Source organism: Nerophis ophidion, linkage group LG04 (assembly GCF_033978795.1).
Source record: "Nerophis ophidion isolate RoL-2023_Sa linkage group LG04, RoL_Noph_v1.0, whole genome shotgun sequence".
Classification (NCBI taxonomy): Eukaryota; Metazoa; Chordata; class Actinopteri; order Syngnathiformes; family Syngnathidae; genus Nerophis; species Nerophis ophidion.
The window spans coordinates 4,717,197-4,729,411 of record NC_084614.1 but is presented as its reverse complement, the minus strand read 5'-3'; the positions used below and the strand labels follow the sequence as shown (position 1 = coordinate 4,729,411).

At 34.8% G+C, this 12,215-nt stretch overlaps 1 protein-coding gene across 2 annotated transcripts in view; it reads right to left on the bottom strand.

The window, feature by feature from the left end:
* The window catches only part of LOC133550770 (neurobeachin-like), an 84,726-nt gene that overhangs the window by 57,924 nt on the left and 14,587 nt on the right, over nt 1–12,215 (bottom strand). For both annotated transcript variants that reach the window (XM_061896791.1, XM_061896792.1), the window contains exon 6: nt 3,091–3,155. In XM_061896791.1, the coding sequence (XP_061752775.1) occupies nt 3,091–3,155 (65 nt within the window). The remainder of the gene's footprint in view (nt 1–3,090; nt 3,156–12,215) is intronic.

The window sequence follows — 12,215 nt, the reverse complement described above, 5'->3', positions numbered from 1 at the left end:
CAACATCAACACTTATACCTCTCCTTAAACACAACATCAACACTTATACCTCTCCTTCTGGTCCCGCACATAAACACAACATCAACACTTATACCTCTCCTTAAACACAACATCAACACTTATACCGCTCCTCCTGGTCCCGCACATAAACACAACATCAACACTTATACCTCTCCTTCTGGTCCCGCACATAAACACAACATCAACACTTATACCTCTCCTTGAACGCAACATCAACACTTATACCTCTCCTTAAACACAACATCAACACTTATACCTCTCCTTCTGGTCCCGCACATAAACACAACATCAACACTTATACCTCTCCTTCTGGTCACGCACACAAACATCAACACTTATACCTCTCCTTCTGGTCACGCACACAAACATCAACACTTATACCTCTCCTTCTGGTCACGCACACAAACACAACATCAATACTTATACCTCTCCTTCTGGTCACGCACACAAACACAACAACAACACTTATACCTCTCCTTCTGGTCACGTACACAAACAACATGAACACTTATTCCTCTCCTTCTGGTAATGCACACAAACACAACATGAACACTTATACCTCTCCTTCTGGTCACACACACAAACATCAACACTTATACCTCTCCTTCTTGTCACGCACACAAACACAACATGAACACTTTTTATACCTCTCCTTCTGGTCACGCACACAAACATCAACACTTATACCTCTCCTTCTGGTCACGCACATAAACACAACATGAGCACTTATACCTCTCCTTCTGGTCACGCACACAAACATCAACACTTATACCTCTCCTTCTGGTCACGTACACAAACATCAACACTTATACCTCTCCTTCTGGTCACGCACATAAACACAACATCAACACTTATACCTCTCCTTCTGGTCACACACACAAACACAACATCAACACTTATACCTCTCCTTCTGGTCACGCACACAAACACAACATCAACACTTATACCTCTCCTTCTCGTCACGCACACGAACATCAACACTTATACCTCTCCTTCTGGTCACGCACACAAACAACACTTTTACCTCTCCTTCTGGTCATGCAAACAAACATCAACACTTATACCTCTCCTTCTGGTCACGCACACAAACACAACAACAACACTTATACCTCTCCTTCTGGTCACGTACACAAACAACATGAACACTTATTCCTCTCCTTCTGGTAATGCACACAAACACAACATGAACACTTATACCTCTCCTTCTGGTCACACACACAAACATCAACACTTATACCTCTCCTTCTTGTCACGCACACAAACACAACATGAACACTTTTTATACCTCTCCTTCTGGTCACGCACACAAACATCAACACTTATACCTCTCCTTCTGGTCACGCACATAAACACAACATGAGCACTTATACCTCTCCTTCTGGTCACGCACACAAACATCAACACTTATACCTCTCCTTCTGGTCACGTACACAAACATCAACACTTATACCTCTCCTTCTGGTCACGCACATAAACACAACATCAACACTTATACCTCTCCTTCTGGTCACGTACACAAACACAACATGAACACTTATACCTTTCCTTCTGGTCACGCACACAAACACAACATCAACACTTATACCTCTCCTTCTGGTCACGCATACAAACACAACATCAACACTTATACCTCTCCTTCTGGTCACGCACATAAACACAACATGAACACTTATACTTCTCCTTCTGGTCACGCACACAAACACAACATCAACACTTATATCTCTCCTTCTGGTCACGCACACAAACATCAACACTTATACCTCTCCCTCTGGTCACGCACACAAACATCCACACTTTTCACTGAGACACTCATCATCATGCGGTCATAGAATATGTTCATGAGGTGTAAACTTTACTCATCATTTCTATGTTGTCATCATTTAGAAGTGGCTAACAGGAAGTTAGCAAGGCTACCAGGAAGTTACCAATGCTACCAGGCAAACAGCAAGGCTAACAGGAAGTTAGCAAGGTTAACACTTAACTTACTGGTAGCCTCTCGCTAACTTTCTGTTAGCCTCGCTAACTTCCTGGTAGCCTCTCGCTAACTTCCTGTTAGCCTCACTAACTTCCTGTTAGCCTCACTAATTTCCTCCAAGCCTCGCTAACTTCCGGGTAGCCTCTTACTAACTTTCTGGTAGCCTCACTAACTTCCTGTTAGCCTCACTAACGTCCGGGTAGCCTCTCGCTAACTTCCTGGCAGCCTCTTACTAACTTAATGATAGCCTCTTGCTAACTCCCTGGTAGTCTAGCTAATTTCCTGGTAGCCTCGTTAAAGTCCTGGTAGCCTCGTTAAAATCCTGGTAGCCTCTCGCTAACTTCCTGATAATCTAGCTAATTTCGAAGTAGGCTATCAAGAAGTTAGCCTCACTAACTTCTTGATAGCCTCGCTATCTTCCTGGTAGTCTAGCTAATTTCCCGGTAAAGTAGCTAACTTTTGGTTATCCTCACTGACTTCCTGTTAGCCTGACTATCTTCCTGGTAGTCTAGCTAGCTTCCTGGTAGCCTCACTAACTTCCTGATAGTCTAGCTAATTTCCCGGTAGCCTCGTTAACTTCCGGTCATCTTCACTAGCTTCCTGGTAGACTGGCTAACTTACTGTTAGCCTGATTAGTTCCTGGTAGCCTCTCTAACTTTGTGGCAGCCTCACTAACTTCCAGGTAGCTTAGCCTAGCTAACTTATCGGTAGCCTTGCTAACTTACGGTTAGCATCACTAACTTTCTGGTAGGCTAGCTAAATTCCTGGTTGCCTTGCTATTTTCTGGTTTTCCTCACTAACTTCCTGGTAGACTCACTAACTTCCTGGTAGACTGGCTAACTTCCTGGTAGCCTTGCTAACTTCTTGGTAGCATGACTAACTTCCTGTGAGCCTCACTAACTTCCTGGTAGCCTTGCTAACTTCCTGGTGGGCTGACTAACTTCCTGTGAGTTTCACTAACTTTCTGCTAGCCTTGCTAACTGCCTGGTAGCATAGCTAACTTTGTGGTAGCATGGTGAACTTCCCGTGAGTCTGACTAACTTCCTGGTAGCCATTTTTTAAATAATGACAACTTAAACTCTTCAAGACTTTACCTTCCCTCGTTGATCAGCTCGATGAAAGCCAAGCCAGCATTTTTCTGGATGGAATTCTGCCATTCCTGAAAGACAACAGACAACTTTTATTTTCATTTGCAGTTTTTATGTCACATCACTGTCTACATCTATTGTTGTTTTGTTTATATTTGTGGACTATGGTTGTTTTGTTTGTATTTGTGGACTACGGTTCATTTTCTACATCTATTGTTGTTTTGTTTATATTTGTGGACTATGGTTCACTGTCCATATCTGTTGTTGTTTTGTTTATATTTGTGGACTATGGTTCACTGTCCATATCTGTTGTTGTTTTGTTTATATTTGTGGACTATGGTTCACTGTCCATATCTGTTGTTGTTTTGTTTATATTTGTGGACTATGGTTCACTGTCTACATCTATTGTTGTTTTGTTTATATTTGTAGACTATGGTTCACTGTCTACATCTATTGTTGTTTTGTTTATATTTGTGGACTATGGTTCACTGTCCATATCTGTTGTTGTTTTGTTTATATTTGTGGACTATGGTTCACTGTCTACATCTATTGTTGTTTTGTTTATATTTGTGGACTATGGTTCACTGTCTACATCTATTGTTGTTTTGTTTATATTTGTAGACTATGGTTCACTGTCTACATCTATTGTTGTTTTGTTTATATTTGTGGACTATGGTTCACTGTCTACATCTATTGTTGTTTTGTTTATATTTGTGGACTATGGTTCACTGTCCATATCTGTTGTTGTTTTGTTTATGTTTGTGGACTATGGTTGTTTTGTTTATATTTGTAGACTATGGTTCACTGTCTACATCTATTGTTGTTTTGTTTATATTTGTGGACTATGGTTCACTGTCTACATCTATTGTTGTTTTGTTTATATTTGTGGACTATGGTCCACTGGCTACATCTATTGTTGTTTTGTTTATATTTGTGGACTATGGTTCACTGTCTACATCTATTGTTGTTTTGTTTATATTTGTGGACTATGGTCCACTGGCTACATCTATTGTTGTTTTGTTTATATTTGTGGACTATGGTTGCTTTGTTTGTATTTGTGGACTATGGTTCACTGTCTACATCTATTGTTGTTTTGTTTATATTTGTGGACTATGGTCCACTGGCTACATCTATTGTTGTTTTGTTTATATTTGTGGACTATGGTTCACTGTCTACATCTATTGTTGTTTTGTTTATATTTGTGGACTATGGTCCACTGGCTACATCTATTGTTGTTTTGTTTATATTTGTGGACTATGGTTGCTTTGTTTGTATTTGTGGACTATGGTTCACTGTCTACATCTATTGTTGTTTTGTTTATATTTGTGGACTATGGTCCACTGGCTACATCTATTGTTGTTTTGTTTATATTTGTGGACTATGGTTGCTTTGTTTGTATTTGTGGACTATGGTTCACTGTCTACATCTATTGTTGTTTTGTTTATATTTGTGGACTATGGTCCACTGTCCATATCTGTTGTTGTTTTGTTTATGTTTGTGGACTATGGTTGCTTTGTTTATATTTGTGGACTATGGTTCACTGTCTACATCTATTGTTGTTTTGTTTATATTTGTGGACAATATTGGCCAAGGAGCAGCAATGGCCAAACAAAACTGAAGCAAAACCATAGAAAACAACGAGAAAATGCCTAAAATTAAATATTCAACATACCAAAAACAACTGCCTAGCTAACATCCTGGTAGCTTAGGTAACTTACTGGAAGCCTCGCTAAATTCCCGGTAGTCTTGCTATTTGTCCGTTTCGCCTTACTAACTTCCTGGTAGCCTTGCTAACTTCCTGATAGCCTCGCTAACTTTTTGTAAGCCTAGCTAACTTCCTGGTAGCCTCTCGCTGACTTCCTGGTAGCCTTGCTAACTTCCTGATAGCCTCACTAACTTCCTAGTAGACTGGCTAACTTACTGTTAGCCTTATTAACATCCTGGTAGTCTAGCTAGCTTCCTGTTAGCTTCACTAACTTCTTAGTAGACTGGCTAAGTTCCTGTTAGCCTGACTAACTTCCAAGTAGCCTCGCTAACTTCCTGGTAGCCTCGCTAACTTCCTGTTAGCTTTGCTAACTTTGTGGTAGCTTCGCTAACTTATTTGAAACCTTGCTAAATTCCTGTTAGCCTAGCTAATTTCCTGGTAGCTCCACTAACTTCCTGGTAGCCTCTCACTAACTTCCTGTTAATCTAGCTAACTTCCTGGTAGCCTCTCGCAAACTTCCTATTAGCTTCAGTAACTTCCTAGTAAATTGGCTAACTTCCTGTCAGCCTGACAAACATCCTTATAGTCTAGCTAGCTTCCTGGTAGCCTCACTAACTTTGTGGAAGCCTCACTAACTTCCTAGTAGACTAGATAACTTCCTGTTAGCCTGACTAACTTCCTGGTAGCCTTGCTAACTTCCCGGTAGCCTACTTAATTTCCTGGTAGCCTTGCTAACTTCCGGTTAGCCTGACTAACTTCCTGGTAGCCTCGCTAATTTCCTGGTAGCCTTGCTAAATTCCTGGCAGCCTAGCTAGTTTCCTGGTAGCCTTGCTAACTTCCGGTTAACCTGACTAACTTCCTGGTAGCCTCGCTAATTTCCAGGTAGCCTTGCTATTCGTCCGGTTCTCCTCACTAACTTCCTGGTAGCCTTGCTAACTTCCTGGTAGCCATACTAACTTCCTGGTAGCCTCTCGCTAACTTTGTGGTAACTTCATTAACTTCCTGGTAGCCTTCTTGGAATCCTGGCTAACTTCCTAGTAGACTGGCTAACTTCTTGTTAGCCTGAACAACTTCCTGTTAGCCTCGCTAACAGCCTGGTAGCCTCGCTAACTGCATAGTTGCCTCGTTAATTTTTCGGTAGTCTTGCTATTTGTCCGGTTCTCTTCACTAACTTCCTGTTAGTCTAGCTAATTTCCAGGCAGACTCTCACTAACTTCCTAGTAGACTGGCAAACTTCCTGTTGGCCTGACTAATTTCCTAGTAGCCTCAATAACTTTGTGGTAGCCTCGCTAACTTATTGAAAGCCTCGCCAAATTCCTTTTAGCCTAGCTAATTTTCTGGTAGCCTTGCTAACTTCCTGGCAGACTCTCTTTAACTTCCTGGTAGCCTTGCTAACTTCCTAGTAGTCTCGCTAACTTCCTGTTAGTTCAGCTAATTTCCTGGCAGACTCTCATTAACTTCCTAGTAAACTGGTTAACTTCCTGTTAGCCTGACTAACTTCCTGGTAGCCTTGCTAACTTCCTAGTAGCCTCGCTAATTTCCTGGTAGCCTCAATAACTTTGTGGTAGCCTCGCTAACTTCTTGAAAGCCTTGCCAAATTCCTTTTAGCCTAGCTATTTTCCTGGTAGCCTCGCTAACTTCCGGTTAGACTGACTAACTTCCTGGTAGCCTTGCTAACTTCTTGGTAGTCTAGCTAATTTCCTGGTAGCCTTGCTAACTTCCTGTTAGTTTAGCTAACTTCCTGGTAGCCTTGCTAACTTCCGGTTAGACTGACTAACTTCCTGGTAGCCTTGCTAACTTCTTGGTAGTCTCTCACTAACTTCCTGGTAGTCTTGCTAATTTCCTGGTAGTCTAGCTAACTTCCTGGTTCAATAACTTTGTGGTAGCCTCGCTAACTTCTTGAAAGCCTCACCAAATTCCTTTTAGCCTAACTATTTTCCTGGTAGCCTCGCTAACTTCCAGTTAGACTGACTAACTTCATGGTAGCCTCGCTAACTTCCTGGTAGCCTCGCTAACTTCCTGGTAGCCTTGCTAACTTCCTGGTAGCCTCGCTAACTTCCTGGTAGTCTCGCTAACTTCCTGTTAGTCTAGCTAATTTTCTGGTAGCCTTGCTAACTTCCTGTTAGTCTAGTTAACTTCCTGGTAGCCTCGCTAACTTCCTGTTAGTCTAGCTAACTTCCTGTTAGTCTACCTAACTTCCTGGTAGCCTCGCTAACTTCCTGTTAGTCTAGCCAATTTCCTGGTATCCTCGCTAACTTCCTGTTAGTCTAGCTAACTTCCTGGTAGCCTCGCTAACCTTCTTCAAAGCTAAGATGAAAAGGTCAGTTTAAACATTTGGATACGCATGTTGTTGACATTGTTAGTTTGTATTTATCCACTTTTTGGGATTATTAGGAGATACTTTAGCGGTCATAAATTGCATAAATAATCAGCTGTTATTTTCAAGTCGGTAACAGAAGTTTCCGACTAAACGGCCAGCACTTCCTGCTAGCATAGCTAACTTGTAGCATTTATATATTGTTTATGGGCCCTTGTGTGTGTGTGTGTGGTATATTTATGTGATAGTTGCAGGAGCATGAAGGGCAGAATGCTGATGCTAAAAGCTCCATTATCTCCTGGAGGACACGTGGGAGCGTCTCCTCTTACGCGATCAATATCCCAGCTCCACTTTCCTCTCCTGGGCCCCTAATGGCGGGAAGGCCGGAGTAACACGATACGAGCTGACGAGAGGAGAGGGTGGAAAAAAGTCAAGTCTCATCGAGGAGCTTCAGATGTTTACTCCGGGAGTCCAGGGTGGAAGAACTGGGATTGGGGCGTTTGGATTTGAAATGCTTGGAAGTCCTTTTTAGGAACCAAAAGGAGGTTTTTATCATCCGGAGAGGTAAGTGTCTCCTAAAAGTCTAGAAAAGATGCTTTGAATGTACACCGACCTGCAATGAACTCATTTATGAACTACTTAATCCTTAAAATACAAGAAGATTCTGCGCTTAAACTACAAAAAAATAATTAAATATTCCTTACAATTTTCTTGAAAAATGGTTTAGTCACTGAATTGATGCTTTCATCAAATTATGCTGACAATTTCATTGAATAAAACAATGTGGGAAAAATTAATAATTTAGCTTGTTAAAATTCAGTGCAAAAAAAAAAAAATCAGTTTGTGTAAAATACGGTGTTTAAAAAAATCAGTGTAAAATACATTTCTGTGTAATTAAGTTTGTTAAAATAGCATTTTTAAAGTCAAGTGTGCAAAAAAAAAATCTGTGTAATTGCTGTGAATTTTTACACACTCATTTTTTTACAAAGATTTTCTTTGCCCTGATTTAAAAAAAAAATTTCACAAATTTTATTTTTATTTTTCACACAGAATTTTTACACACACATTTTGCTCACTGAATTTGTCCATCAAAATATGCTTACAATTTAATTTAATAAAACAATGTGGGAAAATTTAATAATTTAGCTTGTTAAAATTCAGTGTGTAAAAAAAAAAGTCTAATTAGGTTGTGTAAAATACGGTGTTTAAAAAAATCAGTGTAAAATAAATTTTTGTGTAATTAAGTTTGTCAAAATAGCATTTTTAAAGTCAAGAGTGCAAAAAAAAAATCTGTGTAATTACTGTGAATTTTTACACTATTTTTTTTTCCACAGATTTTCTTTATACAGATTGTTTTTTAAAAAATTTAGACCTTTTTTTTTTTTCACACAAATAATTTTTACACTTGGAATTTTTAAACACACATTTTGCTCACTGAATTTGTTCATCAAATTATGCTTACAATTTAATGTAATAAAACAATGCGGGCAAAGTTAATAATTTAGCATGTCAAAATTCAGTGTGTAAAAAAAAAAATCAGTCTAATTAGGTTGTGTAAAATACAGTGTTTAAAAAAAATCAGTGTAAAATACATTTCTGTGTAATTAAGTTTGTTAAAATAGCATTTTTAAAGTCAAGTGTGCAAAAAAAATCTGTGTAATTACTGCAAATTTTTACACAATTTTTTTACACAGATTTTCTTTATACAGATTTTTTTTTTTTAATTTTACAAATTTTTTTTTAAATTTTTTTTACACAAAGAATTTTTACACTCGAAATTTTTAAACACACATTTTGCTCACTGAATTTGTTCATCAAATTATGCTTACAATTTAATTTAATAAAACAATGTGGGCATACTTAATAATTTAGCTTGTTAAAATTCAGTGTGTAAAAAAAAAAATCAGTCTAAATAGGTTGTGTAAAATACGGTGTTTAAAAAAAATCTGTGAAAATACATTTCTGTGTAATTAAGTTTGTTAAAATAGCGTTTTTAAAGTCAAGTGTGCAAAAAAAAAAATCTGTGTAATTACTGTAAATTTTTACACACTAATTTTTTTACAGAGATTTTCTTTACACAGATTTTTCCCTAAAAATTTATACTTTTTTTTTTTTTACACAAAGAATTTTTACACTTGGAATTTTTAAACACACATTTTGCTCACGGAATTTGTTCATCAAATTATGCTTACAATTTAATTTAATAAAACAATGTGGGCAAAGTTAATAATTTAGCTTGTTAAAATTCAGTGTGTAAAAAAAAATAAAAAAAATCAGTCTAATTAGGTTGTGTAAAATACAGTGTTTAAAAAAATCAGTGTAAAATACATTTCTGTGTAATCAAGTTTGTTAAAATAGCGTTTTTAAAGTCAAGTGTGCAAAAAAAAAAAATCTGTGTAATTACTGTAAAGTTTTACACACTAATTTTTTTACACAGATTTTCTTTACACAGATTTTTCCCTAAAAATGTATACTTTTTTTTTTTTACACAAAGAATTTTTACACTTGGAATTTTTAAACACACATTTTGCTCACGGAATTTGTTCATCAAATTATGCTTACAATTTAATTTAATAAAACAATGTGGGCAAAGTTAATAATTTAGCTTGTTAAAATTCAGTGTGTAAAAAAAAATTAAAAAAATCAGTCTAATTAGGTTGTGTAAAATACAGTGTTTAAAAAAATCAGTGTAAAATACATTTCTGTGTAATTAAGTTTGTTAAAATAGCGTTTTTAAAGTCAAGTGTGCAAAAAAAAAAAATCTGTGTAATTACTGTGAATTTTTACACACTAATTTTTTTACACAGATTTTCTTTACACAGGTTTTTCCCCAAAAATTTACACTTTTTTTTTTTTTTTTACACAAAGAATTTTTACACTTGGAATTTTTAAACACACATTTCGCTCACTGAATTTGTTCATCAAATTATGCTTACAATTTAATTTAATAAAACTATGTGGGCAAAATTAATAATTTAGCTTGTTAAAATTCAGTGTGTAAAAAAAAAAAAATCAGTTTGTGTAAAATACGGTGTTTAAAAAAATCAGTGTAAAATACATTTCTGTGTAATTAAGTTTGCTAAAATAGCGTTTTTAAAGTCAAGTGTGCAAAAAAAAATCTGTGTAATTGCTGTGAATTTTTACACACAAATTTTTTTACACAAATTTTCTTTATACAGATTTAAAAAAAAAAATTTACACTTTTTTTTTTTTTTTTACACAAAGAATTTTTACACTGAATTTGTTCATCAAATTATGCTTACAATTTAATTTAATAAAACAATGTGGGAAAAATTAATAATTTAGCTTGTTAAAATTCAGTGCAAAAAAAAAAAAATCAGTTTGTGTAAAATACGGTGTTTAAAAAAATCAGTGTAAAATACATTTCTGTGTAATTAAGTTTGTTAAAATAGCATTTTTAAAGTCAAGTGTGCAAAAAAAAAATCTGTGTAATTGCTGTGAATTTTTACACACTCATTTTTTTACAAAGATTTTCTTTGCCCTGATTTAAAAAAAAAATTTCACAAATTTTATTTTTATTTTTCACACAGAATTTTTACACACACATTTTGCTCACTGAATTTGTCCATCAAAATATGCTTACAATTTAATTTAATAAAACAATGTGGGAAAATTTAATAATTTAGCTTGTTAAAATTCAGTGTGTAAAAAAAAAAGTCTAATTAGGTTGTGTAAAATACGGTGTTTAAAAAAATCAGTGTAAAATAAATTTTTGTGTAATTAAGTTTGTCAAAATAGCATTTTTAAAGTCAAGAGTGCAAAAAAAAAATCTGTGTAATTACTGTGAATTTTTACACTATTTTTTTTTCCACAGATTTTCTTTATACAGATTGTTTTTTAAAAAATTTAGACCTTTTTTTTTTTTCACACAAATAATTTTTACACTTGGAATTTTTAAACACACATTTTGCTCACTGAATTTGTTCATCAAATTATGCTTACAATTTAATGTAATAAAACAATGCGGGCAAAGTTAATAATTTAGCATGTCAAAATTCAGTGTGTAAAAAAAAAAATCAGTCTAATTAGGTTGTGTAAAATACAGTGTTTAAAAAAAATCAGTGTAAAATACATTTCTGTGTAATTAAGTTTGTTAAAATAGCATTTTTAAAGTCAAGTGTGCAAAAAAAATCTGTGTAATTACTGCAAATTTTTACACAATTTTTTTACACAGATTTTCTTTATACAGATTTTTTTTTTTTAATTTTACAAATTTTTTTTTTAATTTTTTTTACACAAAGAATTTTTACACTCGAAATTTTTAAACACACATTTTGCTCACTGAATTTGTTCATCAAATTATGCTTACAATTTAATTTAATAAAACAATGTGGGCATACTTAATAATTTAGCTTGTTAAAATTCAGTGTGTAAAAAAAAAAATCAGTCTAAATAGGTTGTGTAAAATACGGTGTTTAAAAAAAATCTGTGAAAATACATTTCTGTGTAATTAAGTTTGTTAAAATAGCGTTTTTAAAGTCAAGTGTGCAAAAAAAAAAATCTGTGTAATTACTGTAAATTTTTACACACTAATTTTTTTACAGAGATTTTCTTTACACAGATTTTTCCCTAAAAATTTATACTTTTTTTTTTTTTACACAAAGAATTTTTACACTTGGAATTTTTAAACACACATTTTGCTCACGGAATTTGTTCATCAAATTATGCTTACAATTTAATTTAATAAAACAATGTGGGCAAAGTTAATAATTTAGCTTGTTAAAATTCAGTGTGTAAAAAAAAATAAAAAAAATCAGTCTAATTAGGTTGTGTAAAATACAGTGTTTAAAAAAATCAGTGTAAAATACATTTCTGTGTAATCAAGTTTGTTAAAATAGCGTTTTTAAAGTCAAGTGTGCAAAAAAAAAAAATCTGTGTAATTACTGTAAAGTTTTACACACTAATTTTTTTACACAGATTTTCTTTACACAGATTTTTCCCTAAAAATGTATACTTTTTTTTTTTTACACAAAGAATTTTTACACTTGGAATTTTTAAACACACATTTTGCTCACGGAATTTGTTCATCAAATTATGCTTACAATTTAATTTAATAAAACAATGTGGGCAAAGTTAATAATTTAGCTT